Here is a 17,974-nt window from a genome sequence, read left to right as displayed (position 1 = left end):
GTCATATAATGCCATTTTCATACAAGTTAAATTGATTCTTTAGGGTCTAAATGAAAAGTTTGTAATATACTTTAATTGATTGATTGATTGATTGATTGATTGATTGATACTTTATTTATCCCAAGGGAAATTTAGGGCATCCAGCTTAGACAACAGATTTCCACATATATCACACATACAATATAAATATAAATAATACTAAAAACATATATACCGGTATACACATACATACATTTCTAAAAATATTAACTATGACTATGAATATTAGCTATCAGCTGGCTATTAATCAGAACAGTACATGACAGAGAATAACTTATAAGTTATAAGAGGTAGATGTAATGGATGTTAGATGCCATGAAAGGCTAGTCAAGTCCAGATAGTGTAGTGTAAAAGGGCATAACAACACCTACTCAACAATTGTGCAACAGGCACAAATAATGTAGAGAGAGAATTGAGAGACACACACTCCTGCTTAAGAGTCCATCTCTCCCCTCCCCCTTTGTACGGTATTGAAGAGCTGGATGGCCCTGGGGACAAAAGACCTCCTCAGCCTATCTGTAGAGCATGCCAGTGACAGAACATGCTCCTCTGTTTTATGAACGCACTGTGCAGTGGGTGGCAATCGTTGTCCATGATCGCGAGCATCCTGCGAATAGTCCGTTTCTCTGTAATAGCTGTGAGTGACTCCAGCTCAATGCCGACAACAGTGCCCGCTTTCTTTACCAGTCTGTTAAGTCGCCTGGCGTCTCTCTTCTTAACGTTGCCACCCCAGCACACCACAGCGTAAAACAGGACACTGGAAATGACCGATTGGTAAAACATCCTGAGTACTTTACTGCAGATATTAAATGACCGTAACCTCCTCAGGAAATAGAGCCGACTTTGCCCTCTCCGATATAGCGCATCTGAGTTGGCTGACCAGTCCAATTTATTGTCCAAGTTTACCCCAAGGTACTTATATGTGCTAACCACCTTCACATTGACCCCCTCAGTGGAGACAGGTAGCATGTGTGGCTTTGATCTCCTAAAATCCACCACCATCCCCATGGTCTTTGTTGCATTCAGCTGTAGATGGTTTAGCCTGCACCATTGGACAAAGTCATCAACCAGGTTCCTATACTCGTACTCCTGTCCATCCCTGATTCACCCCATAATTACAGTGTCATCCGAAAACTTCTGCATGTGTAGCTGAAGTCAGAAGTATACAGGGTGAACAGGAATGGTGAAAGCACCGTCCCCTGCGGCGCTCCAGTACTACACATCACAGTCTCTGAGAAACAGTCCTTCAGCCTTACAAACTGTGGTCTCTCCGTCAGGTAGTCTATTATCCAGGATACCAGGTGAGCATCAACCCCCCTATGCACCAGCTTATCCCTCACTCTGACAGGCTGTATGGTGTTAAAGGCGCTAGAGAAATCAAAAAACTAAATTCTCACCGCACTTTTCCCCTTGTCTAGATGAGAATGTGCTCTGTGCATTAGGTATATGATGGCATCCTCCACGCCGACCTTCTCCTGGTAAGCAAACTGAAGCTGGTCAAGTGAGTGGCTGACTTGGGGTCTAAGGATGTAAAGTAGCAGTCGCTCCATCGTCTTCATTATGTGTGAAGTTAGAGCAACAGGCCTGAAATCATTTAACTCACTGGGAAACGGTTTCTTAGGAACTGGTATAAGTAGGGATGAGTCGCGATCTTCGAATAGTCGAACTGCGTTCGAAATTCGATCATAAAATTGCTTATTCGAATATCGTTATATTTTCGCGCAATTCCAATGTGACATAATTGACAGCGCGCCTACTGTCCTAGATCGCGCAGCAGGGTATATTCCTGTCAGGGACACAAGGTGCGTCCCCCTCCTCCTGCGCGATCTAGGATGCCAGTGTTTTATACATAGTGTAAAGAAACAACAGAAGAAGAGCATTGTCGTGACCGTTAACTCTGCGCCCAACAGAGGTGGGTAGTAGACTAACCTTTACTGTCTATGGTAGTAACAAAGTAGGCTACATTTACTTCACTACGTTGGGCGACGTTCCTCTCGTTACTTTATTTTAATGCAATACGCTGTTAAATGCGTTTATTCCAAGCGCGCTGTGTCTTTTTTAGGGGCATGAGCGATGCTCATTTACAAATGAATCACTCTTTTGAGTCGATTCTGTTCAAAGACAAGTTGGGCAGATCTGTCTAAATCGGTTCGCGAATCAGTTTGAATGAGCTGGTCAGTTCCTCGCGCACTGAATCGTCTGAAGCGCTTTCAATTCACACTCGACTCGAAGATTTAAGAGCATCAAGTGCGTTGGATGAAGTGGCCGTGGACCTACAGTTCAGTCTAGTGAAAGCAAATCTGCAAATGCATCATATTTTTGCCAGCGATGAAGATCTAGTTGAACATCTTCGTATGATGTCTGTGAATGAATGATTCCACAGGACGATACATTCTAGTTCATTTCATTCAGGTAATACATTTTACAACCAAACAGATTATTACTCGACGATAGCACTACAAGTATGATGACATTATCCGTTTTTTGGACATTTACATTCATTTATAGGCTACATTAAATAAGCTACCATTGTCCACAGTTTATGAAATGAACACCGCGGTAATGTGTGCTGTGTATTGCGCAGTGGCATCACACGAATAGTTTTGATTGAAACTAATTTGTTTAAAAAGTAGGCTTTTGCAGTAACAAGGCAGGTTTGCATAAAATCATTATGACATTATTTTTTTTATCTAACGAGCATCTGGTTTGGCGATGCAAAAACGGACTGTCGTGCTTATTGTATTTTTCTTCTATGTTAACTATACCGGTATGTTAAAAAAAAACCGACGAAAACATGTTAATTGTTCGAATAATAAACAGTTTGTTTATCAAATCGCTAAAGATGAAATTGGCCTCCCTTTCTGTCATTGTGAGTGTGCGGTTTTTTTTTTGGTTGGTTTTTTCCCCGATTTTCGAACGATAATCGACTTTTGCTCCTCGATTTTCGAATGTCATTTTTGGCAGAAATTCACATCCCTAGGTATAAGGCATGATGTCTTCCACAGTGCTGGTACCTTCCCCAGACGAAGGCTCAGGTTGAAGATATGCTGCAGAGGCTCTGCCAGTTCTGCCGCACAGGCTTTGAGCAGTCTGGGACACACTCTCTCTGGGCCGGCTGCTTTCCCTGGGCGAAGTCTACTCAGCTCTCTTTTAACCTGATACGCCGTGATAATGGGAGAAAGGGGGGTCCCTATGTTGAATGTTGGGGGGAGTGGAGCATCGGTAAATACTGGCTGGGGGCTAGCAGCTGTAGCAGATGCATGATTCTGAATGGGTACGATTGATTGTGAAAATGAGCAAGATAGTGGGTGGTCATGGTGTGGACAGACTAAAGTAGGTGAGGGGTGAGGGAATTGAACAGGACATTGCTGCGGGAGCAGGGCAGTCAAACCTGTTGTAGAACTGGTTGAGCTGGTTTGCTCTCACCACATCTCCTTCTACTATGCTGCTCTTCTTCTTGTAGCCTGTGATCATTTTCATTCCCTCCCAGACATCCTTCATGTTGTTCTCCTGCAACTTCTGCTCTACCTTCTTTCCATATTCTTCCTTTGCCACTTTCAGCTTTATCTTGAGTTCCCCCTGTACACACCTCAACTTCGCCTGATCGCCCTCCTTAAACGCCCTCTTCTTTTTATTGAGGAGGTCCTTGACATCACTGGTGATCCACGGTGATTTTACGGCGTACAGTTCTTGTGGGAACTACAATGTCCATACAGAAATTCAGATAGTCGGTAGTGCAGTTTGTAACTCCTTCAATATCATCGCCATATGATTCCTGGAGCACATTCCAATCTGTTGACTCAAAGCAGTCCCTCAGCGCCTCCTCCGCCTCAGGAGACCATTTCCTAAAGGAACGTATGGTGGTGGGTTGTCTGCGGACAAGTGGAATGTACTGTGGTCGTAGGAAGACCAGGTTATGATCTGATCTCCCCAGCGGTGGCAGTGGAGTGGCAGTGTATGCATCTTTGACACTAGCATACATAAGGTCGATTGTTCTGTTCTTTCGTGTAGGGCAATTAAAGGCACACTGTGGAACTTTTCAACCTTTATAATATATTAACAAAACCCATTGAGATGGTACATCGACTTACAATAGGTTGAATGACACGTCTGCCGAAGCCTGAAGGTGTCTGTATCGCTTTTACTAGCACTATGTAACTTCGAGTTTCGGGTAGGAACCTGAGCACAAAAAGAACTACAAAATTCGACCGCTTTACGGCATACGTCACTTCCCCCACCACCCCAACTTCCTCAGATTCTAACGTGAGAGCTCAACTCGCGTTTGATTTCTGGCGTCTGTATGTTGTCGTCATGGCTGAATCAACAGCTACTCGGAAGAAAGCGAAGAAAGCAAAGATTTTGTCAGAGGAGACCAAAAAAAAAGAAAAGGGGAGAGTGATAAACTAAAAGCAAGGACGAGAATAAACATTGGTCAAGCGTTCCCTCGCTGGCGTGCGATAAAGGAGGATGAGGGATTCCCGACCGATGCTGACCTGGCCGTCATGCTTTTGGACTAGTAAGTTAAATATATTGCTTGCACAATATCTTTTTTTTTTCAAATTTGTTCTCTGCCTGGCCATGTTACTGATTCTATATTGTCCTCCATTTAACTTAATGTAACAAGGAATGCTAGTAGAGTAAGTTAGCGAATTATCAATCTGGTAGCTAAATGTAAGTACAAATATAAATTTTATAAATATTGGGAAAGGTTTGCATTCAGCAGACACTTTATCCTCCGATTTTGAAACGAAACAGGGCTGCAACTTAACAACTAGCTACAGGCTTTGTTTAATTTGTATGCAATTCATCTGGTAGCAGACGTGGGAGGTTGACCGGTTGACTGTTTGTTGACTTTTGCGACAATGCTGCGGCGCTTGTGGCCTCTAGGGGCACTAGACGTGAAAATTACAGGTCGAGCGCACCCTAGTGGCCAAAAATTCCACAGTGTGCCTTTAACAAACTCATGAAAAGCAGACAGGGTTGAATCAAGTGTAACGTGATTCAAATCCCCTGAAATCGAAATGAAGGCTTCAGGGTGCCGAACCAGAAGCCCCGCAATAGTAGAGTGGATAACATCACATGCGGTTTCAGCCAGAGCACGTGGGGGGATGTAAACACAAACAACAATGACGTGCGATAACTCCCTTGGCATATAATACGGACGGAGACTCACCGCTAAAAGTTGAATGTCTGGGCAGCAGATAATTTCCTTCACCGTCACATGTCCTGGGTTGCACCATTTGGTGTTGACAAAGAGTGCAAGCCCCCCACCCTTGTTTTTGCCACTCAGTATAGGGTCTCTGTCCGCCCTCACAATTGAAAAACCAGTTAGCTCAACCCTAACGTCCGGGATATTACTTGTGAGGCATGTCTCCGTGAAGCAAAGTAGGCTGCATTCCCTGTACAACTTCACATTTCTCACCAAAGCAGCCATCTCATCTATCTTGTTAGCCAGTGAATTCACATTTCCCATCACACACGAAGGAATGGGCGGCTTAAACCTCCCTCGCTTCTCCATACGCTTAGCCTTGACTTTAACTCCCGCTCTGCATCCTCTGTGTCGTCGTTTTAATTCCTCCGGGATCGAGTGAAAAATGCCGACATGTCCCATTGCCCTCAATTCAAGCAGTTTTTCCCTCAAGTAAATGAGTTTTTTACCGTTGTGTTGCAGACTACTAATAGCCATATCCATAGGATATACAAATACCAACGCGATACGTAAAAGAAGTTATAAAAGACTAAAAACACACAACAAACGCAGCTACTGAAAACAGCTGCCACTCTCGGCGGCGCATGAGAAATGTAAAATTCTCATTAGTATTGTAAGAAAACACTCATTTTACCTGGTCAAAAACAGCTGTTTTCAGCACGCCGTTTCAGTGCATGTGCCTTTAATTGATGTTTTATTAACAAGGTTCGGGAGGAACACGTTCTAATGATCAAACAATCAAGTCATTCCAGCCAGCTGTCAGCAATCAGTAATCAACAGGTCCACTCAAACAGCACGAGTAAAGCCTATAAATATACTCAGTCGACTCACCCATATTCCTCGACAGTTTTCAGCATCCCTCCACCACCCCATCTCCTCACACTTGCCTAGTTATCTTCCTAAACAGAGATACGGGGGGAGTACTCTGGGTTCGGGCCCAATTTCCGAGCTCGGAGCCCTCCCCCCGGACAGCACGCCAAATACGCATAACCATCTATTCTCTGATCATTTGTAAGTGTGAACTCGTGAAATGATAATGAGCTTCGCTGACTCCGCCCCTCTGTTCTGTGGGCGTTTTGATAACGCACGAGTGTTGCCTTGACAACAGTTGAGGGGATATTTTGGAGAGAGAATGGCAGCGGGAGTCTCTGAGGACACATCTGTGCAACCGTATCAGTTTGAGCCGGAGTCGCACCCGGAACAAGATGGCGGCCGAAGAAGTTCGACAGTTAAGGCTCAAACAGGACTCGTATCTCAGTAGTGAGATACGAACGCTGTGTGTTTACTGATGTATACGTTAGTTCATTGACAGATTGACGTTACAGCTAATGGTCATGAAAAACTTTTTTTCGCGATTTGCAAAGATTAATATAAAGGTTAATAACACTTTACACTCACTTCTTCTGGAGGTGCAGCAGGGACACGAATAGTTGCCACCGATTCTGTTTTCATGAGCAGCTTCTTAGCAAATCCAGCTTTACACTGACCCTCGTTTATAAAGCAGTCTGCTGAGAAATGATTCGCGCACACATGAGAGCATTGACGTTGCTCGTGGGGAATATTCCCTTCGAAAACAAACTCAGCCACTGCGTCTTCAGCGGTTCGGATTTAGGAACATTAAAATGACTGTGTTCGTTATTACACCCAAGAACAGAACACCACAGTCGCTTAGACGCCATTCTGCTCATAGACAGTGCTCCAGCATATCAACACTAGCGGACTATGATGACCGCTCGCTTATTAACGAGGGCGGGTCTGTGTGAAACGCTGCTGTCAATCAACACTCGTGGGAGGGGCGTCCGATCATGTGACGTCATACGCTCAAACGGCTCGATTTGAGGCAGGGGAAAACATATAAGGAGATTAAAACAAAACCACTGGATGGATTTTTATCATTATATGATGGTTGTGTACAGGCACTGCCAACACACATTTCAGTACAATCAACTTGTAAAAGTGCATGTACCATTATATGACCCCTTTAAAGAAGAAGTGAAAGCACTGCATAAAAATGTAAAAGAAAGTCATAAATGTACTGTACTTAGTACAAAATATACACTACCAGTCAAATGTTTTGGATCGGTAAGATTTTTAATGTTTTTAAAAGAGTCTCTTCTGCTCACCAAGGCTCTGTTTATTTGATTAAAAATACAACAAAAAAGTAATATTGGGAAATATTATTAAAATTTTCAATTTTTATTTCTGTTTTCTATCTGAATATATAGTAGTGTAAGACATTTATAATGTTACAAAAGATTCTATTTCAGATAAATGCTGTTGTTTTGAACTTTCTATTCATTAAAGAATCCTGATAGAAATTGTACACAACTGATTTCAACACTGATAATAATATCATAAATATAATCATAAATGTTTCTTGAGCATCAGATCCTCATATTAGAGTGATTTCTGAAGGATCATGTGACACTGAAGACTGGAGTAATGATGCTGAAATTCAGCTTTGATCACAGGAATAAATGACACTTTACTGTATATTCACATAGAGAACAGCTGATTTACACTGGAGTAATTTACACAATATTACTTTTTGGTTGTATTTTTAATCAAATAAATGCAGCTTTGGTGAGCAGAAGAGACTCTTTTTTTAACTGGTAGTGTATATATATTTTACAAAATAATTTGGACTGAATTGCTATAAACTCAGAGCCGTGTGTCTAACCAAGTTGTGTCCAAATTTGCAGTTAATATCACACTAATAACAGTTGTGTTCAGTGACTCTGCTCTTGATCGACTCGAGGATAAACTGCAGACCGTCCGTCGCCTTCGGCTTAGTCTGGCTTAGTTGGAGACATTGATTCTAATATTCAACAATATTATTGATCTCCTGCATTGACAGCTTTATATGAGAGCTGAACTGAGCTGGACAATGACATCACAGTTTACTCCAGAGCGGATATATATATATATATGAATAACTTTAAGCTGGACTGTGACGCTATTCTCTTCTAGACACAAACTGTTGCATTATTGTCCTGTAATCTCTGTGAAGCTCCTCTGAAACACTCTGTGTGTGAATGAAGGACACCTGATACATGTGTGTGTGTGTGTGTATGTGTGTACCTTGTGTCCGTCGTCAGTGATGACAGCGACAGCGTTGGGAACGATCTTAGCGGTGTGTTTCTTCTTTATAGTCAGAACGCTGGAGATGTGGATCATCACCTACAGGAACACATTTGATTATTTTATTTGGAATGACCAATACTGATTAAACAACACAGCATCCAAATATTCACAAAGAGCCTGTTATGTTTCACCTGACAATACACACATCCACAATACACACATCCACAATACACACATCCACAATACACACATCGACATGATTTCTATTACACGGTTTCCATCATGCTGATTTGTACTCGGCTTTCGCCAAGATAAGCAAAACTAAGATGTAGCTTTACAGTAAACTATGCTTCTCCATCCATTTACGCTTCTTTCCATCTGGTGGTGTGACTCCCCTTCTGTCCGGCGTTAACGGCTGCAGTGTACTTGGCGCATCAGCACACACGACGACTGCAACTACAGGACCAGCACGACAACCGTCTGGATTGAGCCGAGTAGGGGACATCTCTAGGGTCTTCAAGTGGGCACCTTCCGTCCTCAGTGTAGCGTGGCGGCCTGCACACAGCCAGCCAGAATCTTTCCGTCTCAACCACAGCCAGTTGCTGCTCCTCTCTGCTGCTTCAGATAAGTTCTTTACTGTGCGACGCAACTCTTGGCCGCTGAATCCGACGTCTCTGAGGAACCGGGTTGTAGAGTGTGCCACAAAACCTCGACAACCCACTTCCACTGGATAAACCTGGACTCTCCATCCTCGCTGTTCTGCTTCAGTGGCCAGATGAGCATACCGCAGTTTCTTCCTCTCATATGCCTCATCTACCGCATCCTCCCATGGCACTGTTAACTCTATCAGTTGAACAATGCGTGCTGATCCAGACCACAAAACAATATCTGGTCGGAGGTTAGTGGTGGCAATCTCAGGTGGAAAAATAAGCCGTTGGTCAAGATCAGCCAGCATCTTCCAGTCCCCAGCAGCTTCCAGTTGTCCTGGGCGAGAATTGGTGTTAACACCTTTTCTTGGTGGTTGCTCGCCTGGGCGGAGGAATATTGTCTTCTGCGTGTAATGTTTTGCTAGAACAGGTAGCAACTTATTAGTCATGTTACGCTTGCCTTCCAATGCTAAAGCCAAACATCGCAGTACTTGGTCATGGCGCCAAGTAAACCGACCTTGGCTAAGAGCCACCTTACATCCTGTCAAAATGTGCCTTAATGTGGCAGGTGATGAACACAAAGGACAAGAGGGATCCTCTCCTACCCAGAGGTTTAGGTTCTGCGGTGATGGGAGAACATCATATGTTGACCTAATAAGGAAACTGATCCTACTCTCTTCCATTGACCAAAGGTCTTGCCAGCCCATCTTGCGTTGTTCCACACTCTCCCATCTCATCCACTCTCCCTGCTTGGCCTGGGAAATGGCCTTTATACACCTCATCCTCTCCTCCTGCTGTCGCACCTCGTTGACTACCAGCTTCCTCCTTTGAGCTGGGCCTGCCTTGTGCCATTTAGGAGGAGCTAAACTGAGCCCAAAACCCCCTCTTCCATGCTGTACCTGTCCCACGATATCCCCAATTTGAAGGTCAGCCTTTGCCTCTCCCACAGATTTCTTTGCTGACCACTTTCTACCAGTTTTTAACACAGGGGCTGCCTCCCTTACACATTTGTCTCGTGACTCTACTAAGGTCATTTCCAGTCTGACCTTGGCACTCTTGAACTCCTCGGGGTAAAGCAGAGACTGGCAGCTGCAATATTCCTTTACTATAAAGTAAAAGTCTACTGAGGCAGCGTGGAACTCCCAACCATTTCCTGATGTATGAACTTATCAACGCTTCCAGCTTATCCACTGTTGTCAAAGAAACGTCGTACACGGTCAGTGGCCACAGCAACCTCGGCAGTTGACCAAACTGAAAGCACCAGAGTTTTAGTTTGCCTGGTAGAGCACAGCTGTTTATGCTCTTCAACCCTTCCACTGCTTGTCGTCTAACTTCTCCCACCCGAACTGTGTCCTCTAGATCCCCATCGTACCATCTCCCAAGACTCTTCACTGGCTTCTCAGAAACTGTTGGTATTGCCTCACCATTAATGAAGAATGTTTTATCTACTACCTTTCCTTTAACTATCGAGATGCTCCTTGATTTAGAGGGCTTAAATTGCATTCGTGCCCATTCAATATTATCTGTTAACTTCCCCAATAACCGATGTGGTGAGCAGGACGGCCGAGGGACGTGAGAGAACGTCGCGAGGCCGGTGGTGCGATTGCTAATGAGCAGCACCTGGGAAGCACACCGGTCTCGCATCTCTCACGGAGGAGCGGAAGCATAAAGGAGGAGCGACGGAGTGGATGATCGAGAGAGGAACAGGCCTGCTTTTGTTTGTGTTTTATTTTATTTTATTTTGGTAGCCAGCAGTTCCGTGAGGGACTGCTGGCAGGTATTGTGTTTATTTCATTTAAATAAAGTTTTAATTTGATTGTCCGCCGGTTCCCGCCTCCTTCTTCCCTGAACATTGCTACAACCGATTAGTGCAGGCTACTGTTGTAGTCATGGTTGTCATGTCATCCATGTATGCTCTGATTGGTGGTAGTCGCATCCCAGAAGCCAAGCGCTCTCCTCCTACTACCCATCTTGATGCCCTCATGATTACTTCCATTGCCATGGTAAAAGCCAGTGTAGAAATGGTGCATCCTGCCATTATTCCAACCTCTAGGCATTGCTATGCAGTGCTGAATTTTGGAGTTGAGAAACTGAATTGCAAATCTCCAAAATAGGCTTTCACTAAATTTACACATCGACAATAGTCACAACCACATGAATATATAAATAAATAGACTATGGATAGAGGTGACATCGCCTTTTCCAAACATGCAGACTGCCTATGATTGCTGACACACACACACACACACACACACACACATACACACACACTGCCTATGATTGCTGACACACACACACACACACACACACACACTGCCTATGATTGCTGACACACACACACACACACACACACACTGCCTATGATTGCTGACACACACACACACACACACACACACACACACTGACACAGAACAGTATTTGGCTGTTTGCTTAGAGATCTTTTTACTCAGCCCAGCAGTTTGCAAACCCCTGACGCATAATCTGTGCACATGTCCTAAACTACCAAAGATTAGGATGATCAGTTTTGTGCTGTAACACACACACACACACACACACACACGTCTCCCGCATCCAAACACGACAGACCGTTCTCTCAGTCTAAAACACAAGCGTTGGTAACACTTTACTTGAAGGGGTGTGCATAAGACTGACATGACACCTTCATAACCATGACATGACACATGTCATGAATATGAAGGAGGGTTTATGCATGTTTATGACAACTGTCATTAAGTGTCATTCGCTCAATTATGACATTTTTAATGCAAATATGACATTGTTTGAGATGTATTTGTTATGACAACTTGACATAAACCAATACATCATAATCTCTCAGTGTCTTGGTCATGACAACTTGACATTACTAAGACAACATAAATTGTCATAAATATGTCATAAACATGACATAGCAGATTAATTATCAAACTTAAGAAACCACTTAGCTTTATGGGTTATCATTACATTAAACTGTCATGTGGTTGGTTTTGACATTGGCTGTCATGAGGCATTATAACTATGTTATGAATATGTTTCTTGACCTCAACTACAGTAATGCACATTGAATTTGTCATTAACATGTTATAAAGGCCTCATGACAGCCAATGTCAAAACCAACCACCTGACGTTTAATGTAATGTTAACCCATAAAGCTAAGTGCTTTCTTAAGTTTCATAATCAATCTGCTATAGCATGTTTCAAATTGCAAATTCACTTTATAAAAGACCCACATTTCTAAATTTCATTCATGGGGATCTTTTGGAAAATGCAGATTTAAAAGTAAAAAATGATCACTTTAACCAGTAGGTGGCTGCAGAGCTCCACTATTCGCTACTTGTCTAACTAAAAGACATCTTTTCACAAGTTTTTCGAGTTGGATTCATATCTACATATTATGAAATCACAAAATTAAATAATTAGAAATTATTACAATAAAAGTTACTTTTTGTCAAAGTTTAGTAGTTTTTGTACTGAAAAAAAACCCGGTTGTGTTTTCTTATTCAAGAGGTTATGCAGCTTTATTGGGTTTGCATCGAATGTTCTTCGACTTTTATACATAATACATTCGTTTATGAATAAAGATTGATCTGTTGAAAGCAGTTATTTTGAGTTAGATGCCAAATGTTCTCCTCCTATTTAAATTTGACATTGAGGGGGTGCACACATTAGCCCACCGTTCAAATACGATTTTCAAGAAAGAAAAACAAAAACCTGGGGAAAATAAATGCAGAACATGTTCACATAGGACACTATTAACACGACTATATGCATGAAACCATTCAGAAAAATTTGGGCACAAATGGGTTAAAGCCGTATGCAAGAATTATCATATATTAATCGCTTTTGTATTGTTGATGTGTGACCAGCTTCTAGTGAAACACGAAATGAATGATAATAATGAAAGCTGTTCTGCACTGTAATGTCAATGTGCAATGCAAAGAAAAGAGATTCATTCAAACTATAGTCGGATCTATATAGTCTATAGTCTCAAATATACTTTATAATCAATTGATCATAACAGTGTAATTTTAATGAGCTCATCGTTCGACATGTTGCAGATCTCTATGATCAGATGCTTTCTGAACGGCTGCTTTCTCATTCTCGCTGTGTTTGTTTTGTATTGAGAGGAAAGAGCAGCACATATTTACATATTGATCTAAACGTCTCTCAGAAGCCTGGACGGGGTTACCCGTATTACACTGCAAAGGTGTTTCCAACTTCTACTTCTAAGTGAAGAACGAACGAGCCCTTCTCTGTGAGTATTTCAGCGCATTGAATCGCGTCACAAGTGTTCCCGCAGTTCACCGAACGGCCACCGGTGTCGCTATAACAAGGGTTTATGAATTATACATACAGCCCCTTTAACATTCGCATTACCAAGAAAAATGCTTTTAAAAGACTTAAAAAATTGGACGTTTCAGAAAACATTCAGACATAATGTTCATAACATTCGTAAAATATGTTTTTGTTTGCTAGGTTTCTACATGCCGTTAGCAGCCGGATCTCATGACAGTGTGTATCTATAGCACCAATTGTATTTATCGTGCAATTTATACGCAAAAAATAGTTTTTACGTGCATATGATACGCAGTTTTCGAGTGCGTATGCAGATGCTACACACTTTATGGCGTGTAATATGCAGACACTCCACACCACTAATTTAATTTACAGTGTAGGCTATATATGCACAAAAAACTATTTTTGGCTTATAAATTGGACGATAAATACAACTAGTGCTGTAGATCCGCATTTCCACGAGATGGTGTTGGCTGTGTGTTCTCCATGAGCGTTTGTAGACTTCGCTCACCTTGGTGTCCTTGAGCAGCACAGACGAGTGGAAGCAGATGTGCTGACGCGACACGTACATCTTTCCGTGGTAAAGCACCTCCTTATGCAGAGCACAGGTGAACACTGCAACACAGGGGACCAGCTCCACGTTACAGCAAACTCATTTACTGCAGACATGAAGACTGTGTTCCTGAACTCACCGTGCTCCAGATCCTCCGGGATCTCAGGGAAGAGCTTGCGGAAGGTTCTGCTGTGGTTCTTGAAACTCTGAGCAAAAGAGCAGAAGTTGCAGACAACTGTGTGTGTACACGTGTTCATGGACTCGAGAACAGATGGAGTGATGAAGAGATGAAGAGATGAGGAGATGTAGAGATGTAGAGATGAAGAGATGGAGTGATGAAGAGATGGAGTGATGAAGAGATGGAATGATGTGGAGATGAAGAGATGAGGAGATGTGGAGATGAAGAGATGGAGTGATGAAGAGATGGAGTGATGAAGAGATGAAGAGATGAGGAGATGTGGAGATGAAGAGATGGAGTGATGAAAAGATGGAGTGATGAAGAGATGGAGAGATGAGGAGATGTGGAGATGAAGAGATGGAGTGATGAAGAGATGGAGTGATGAAGAGATGAAGAGATGGAGTGATGAAGAGATGGAGTGATGGAGAGATGGAGTGATGAAGAGATGAGGAGATGGAGTGATGAAGAGATGTGGAGATGAAGAGATGGAGCGATGAAGAGATGGAGTGATAAAGAGATGGAGAGATGAAGAGATGGAGAGATGAAGAGATGAAGAGATGGAGAGATGAAGAGATGAGGAGATGGAGTGATGAAGAGATGGAGAGATGAGGAGATGGAGTGATGAAGAGATGTGGAGATGAAGAGATGGAGAGATGGAGTGATGCGGAGATGGAGTGATGAGGAGATGGAGAGATGAAGAGATGTGGAGATGGAGTGATGAAGAGATGTGGAGATGGAGTGATGAAGAGATGGAGTGATGAAGAGATGGAGAGATGGAATGATGAAGAGATGAGGAGATGGAGAGATGAAGAGATGTGGAGATGGAGTGATGAAGAGATGTGGATATGGAGTGATGAAGAGATGTGGAGATGGAGTGATGGAGTGATCAGGAGATGGAGTGATGAGGAGATGGAGTGATGAGGAGATGGAGTGATGAAGAGATGGAGAGATGGAGAGATGAAGAGATGGAGTGATGAAGAGATGGAGTGATGAAGAGATGGAATGATGAAGAGATGGAGAGATGAAGAGATGGAGAGATGGAGTGATGAAGAGATGGAGTGATGAGGAGATGGAATGATGAAGAGATGGAGAGATGGAGTGATGAAGAGATGGAGTGATGGAGTGATGAAGAGATGGAGTGATGAGGAGATGGAGTGATGAGGAGATGGAGTGATGAGGAGATGGAGTGATGAGGAGATGGAGTGATGAAGAGATGTGGAGATGGAGTGATGAAGAGATGTGGAGATGGAGTGATGAAGAGATGTGGAGATGGAGTGATGAAGAGATGGAGTGATGAAGAGATGGAGTGATGAGGAGATGGAGTGATGAGGAGATGGAGTGATGAAGAGATGTGGAGATGAAGAGATGGAGTGATGAGGAGATGGAGTGATGAAGAGATGTGGAGGTGGAGTGATGAAGAGATGTGGAGATGGAGTGATGAAGAGATGTGGAGATGGAGTGATGAAGAGATGGAGAGATGAAGAGATGGAGTGATGAGGAGATGGAGTGATGAAGAGATGGAGAGATGAAGAGATGGAGTGATGAAGAGATGGAGAGATGAAGAGATGGAGTGATGAAGAGATGGAGTGATGAGGAGATGGAATGATGAAGAGATGGAGAGATTGAGTGATGAAGAGATGGAGTGATGAGGAGATGGAGTGATGAAGAGATGGAGTGATGAAGAGATGAAGAGATGGAGTGATGAGGAGATGGAGTGATGAGGAGATGGAGTGATGAGGAGATGGAATGATGAAGAGATGGAGAGATGGAGTGATGAAGAGATGGAGTGATGAAGAGATGAGGAGATGGAGTGATGAAGAGATGAGGAGATGGAGTGATGAAGAGATGAGGAGATGGAGTGATGAAGAGATGAGGAGATGGAGTGATGAAGAGATGAGGAGATGTGGAGATGGAGTGATGAGGAGATGGAGTGATGAGGAGATGGAGTGATGAAGAGATGAAGAGATGAAGAGATGGAGAGATGAAGAGATGGAGTGATGAAGAGATGGAGTGATGAAGAGATGGAGAGATGAAGAGATGGAGTGATGAAGAGATGGAGAGATGAAGAGATGGAGTGATGAAGAGATGGAGAGATGAAGAGATGGAGTGATGAAGAGATGGAGAGATGAAGAGATGGAGTGATGAAGAGATGGAGAGATGAAGAGATGGAGAGATGAAGAGATGGAGTGATGAAGAGATGGAGAGATGAAGAGATGGAGAGATGAAGAGATGGAGAGATGAAGAGATGGAGAGATGAAGAGATGGAGTGATGAAGAGATGGAGAGATGAAGAGATGGAGAGATGAAGAGATGGAGTGATGAAGAGATGGAGAGATGAAGAGATGGAGAGATGAAGAGATGGAGTGATGAAGAGATGGAGAGATGAAGAGATGGAGAGATGAAGAGATGGAGTGATGAAGAGATGGAGAGATGAAGAGATGGAGTGATGAAGAGATGAAGAGATGGAGAGATGAAGAGATTGAGTGATGAGGAGATGGAGTGATGAAGAGATGGAGAGATGAAGAGATGGAGAGATGGAGTGATGAAGAGATGGAGTGATGAAGAGATGGAGAGATGAAGAGATGGAGAGATGGAGTGATGAAGAGATGGAGAGATGGAGAGATGAAGAGATGGAGAGATGAAGAGATGGAGTGATGAAGAGATGGAGTGATGAAGAGATGAAGAGATGGAGGGATGAGGAGATGGAGTGATGAAGAGATGGAGTGATGAGGAGATGGAGAGATGAAGAGATGGAGTGATGAAGAGATGGAGAGATGAAGAGATGGAGTGATGAAGAGATGGAGAGATGAAGAGATGGAGTGATGAGGAGATGGAGAGATGAAGAGATGGAGAGATGAAGAGATGGAGTGATGAGGAGATGGAGTGATGAGGAGATGGAGTGATGAGGAGATGGAGAGATGAAGAGATGGAGAGATGAAGAGATGGAGAGATGAAGAGATGGAGTGATGAGGAGATGGAGTGATGAAGAGATGTGGAGATGAAGAGATGGAGAGATGGAGTGATGAGGAGATGGAGTGATGAGGAGATGGAGAGATGAAGAGATGTGGAGATGGAGTGATGAAAAGATGTGGAGATGGAGTGATGAAGAGATGGAGTGATGAAGAGATGGAGAGATGGAATGATGAAGAGATGAGGAGATGGAGAGATGAAGAGATGTGGAGATGGAGTGATGAAGAGATGTGGGGATGGAGTGATGAAGAGATGTGGAGATGGAGTGATGAGGAGATGGAGTGATGAGGAGATGGAGTGATGAAGAGATGAAGAGATGGAGTGATGAAGAGATGGAGTGATGAGGAGATGGAGTGATGAAGAGATGGAATGATGAAGAGATGGAGAGATGAAGAGATGGAGAGATGGAGTGATGAAGAGATGGAGTGATGAGGAGATGGAATGATGAAGAGATGGAGAGATGGAGTGATGAAGAGATGGAGTGATGAAGAGATGGAGTGATGGAGTGATGAAGAGATGGAGTGATGAAGAGATGGAGAGATGAAGAGATGAAGAGATGGAATGATGTAGAGATGGAGTGATGAGGAGATGGAATGATGAGGAGATGGAGTGATGAGGAGATGGAGTGATGAAGAGATGGAGAGATGGAGAGATGAAGAGATGGAGTGATGAAGAGATGGAGTGATGAAGAGATGGAATGATGAAGAGATGGAGAGATGAAGAGATGGAGAGATGGAGTGATGAAGAGATGGAGTGATGAGGAGATGGAATGATGAAGAGATGGAGAGATGGAGTGATGAAGAGATGGAGTGATGGAGTGATGAAGAGATGGAGTGATGAGGAGATGGAGTGATGAGGAGATGGAGTGATGAGGAGATGGAGTGATGAGGAGATGGAGTGATGAAGAGATGTGGAGATGGAGTGATGAAGAGATGTGGAGATGGAGTGATGAAGAGATGTGGAGATGGAGTGATGAAGAGATGGAGTGATGAAGAGATGGAG

At 43.2% G+C, this 17,974-nt stretch overlaps 1 protein-coding gene across 5 annotated transcripts in view; it reads right to left on the bottom strand.

Moving 5' to 3' along the window:
* LOC130069782 (GRAM domain-containing protein 2B-like) overlaps window positions 1-17,974 on the bottom strand; it is a 45,703-nt gene that overhangs the window by 10,493 nt on the left and 17,236 nt on the right. For all 5 annotated transcript variants that reach the window (XM_056233890.1, XM_056233892.1, XM_056233891.1 and 2 more), the window contains exons 4-6: window positions 13,965-14,031; window positions 13,784-13,887; window positions 8,330-8,428 (exon numbers count right to left, since the gene is read on the bottom strand). In XM_056233890.1, the coding sequence (XP_056089865.1) occupies window positions 8,330-8,428; window positions 13,784-13,887; window positions 13,965-14,031 (270 nt within the window). The remainder of the gene's footprint in view (window positions 1-8,329; window positions 8,429-13,783; window positions 13,888-13,964; window positions 14,032-17,974) is intronic.

Source organism: Rhinichthys klamathensis, unplaced genomic scaffold (assembly GCF_029890125.1).
Source record: "Rhinichthys klamathensis goyatoka isolate OS25496 unplaced genomic scaffold, OSU_Roscu_1.1 h1tg000379l_1, whole genome shotgun sequence".
Classification (NCBI taxonomy): Eukaryota; Metazoa; Chordata; class Actinopteri; order Cypriniformes; family Leuciscidae; genus Rhinichthys; species Rhinichthys klamathensis.
The sequence above is the reverse complement of the archived record's forward strand: the minus strand, read 5'-3'. Positions and strand labels throughout refer to the sequence as shown.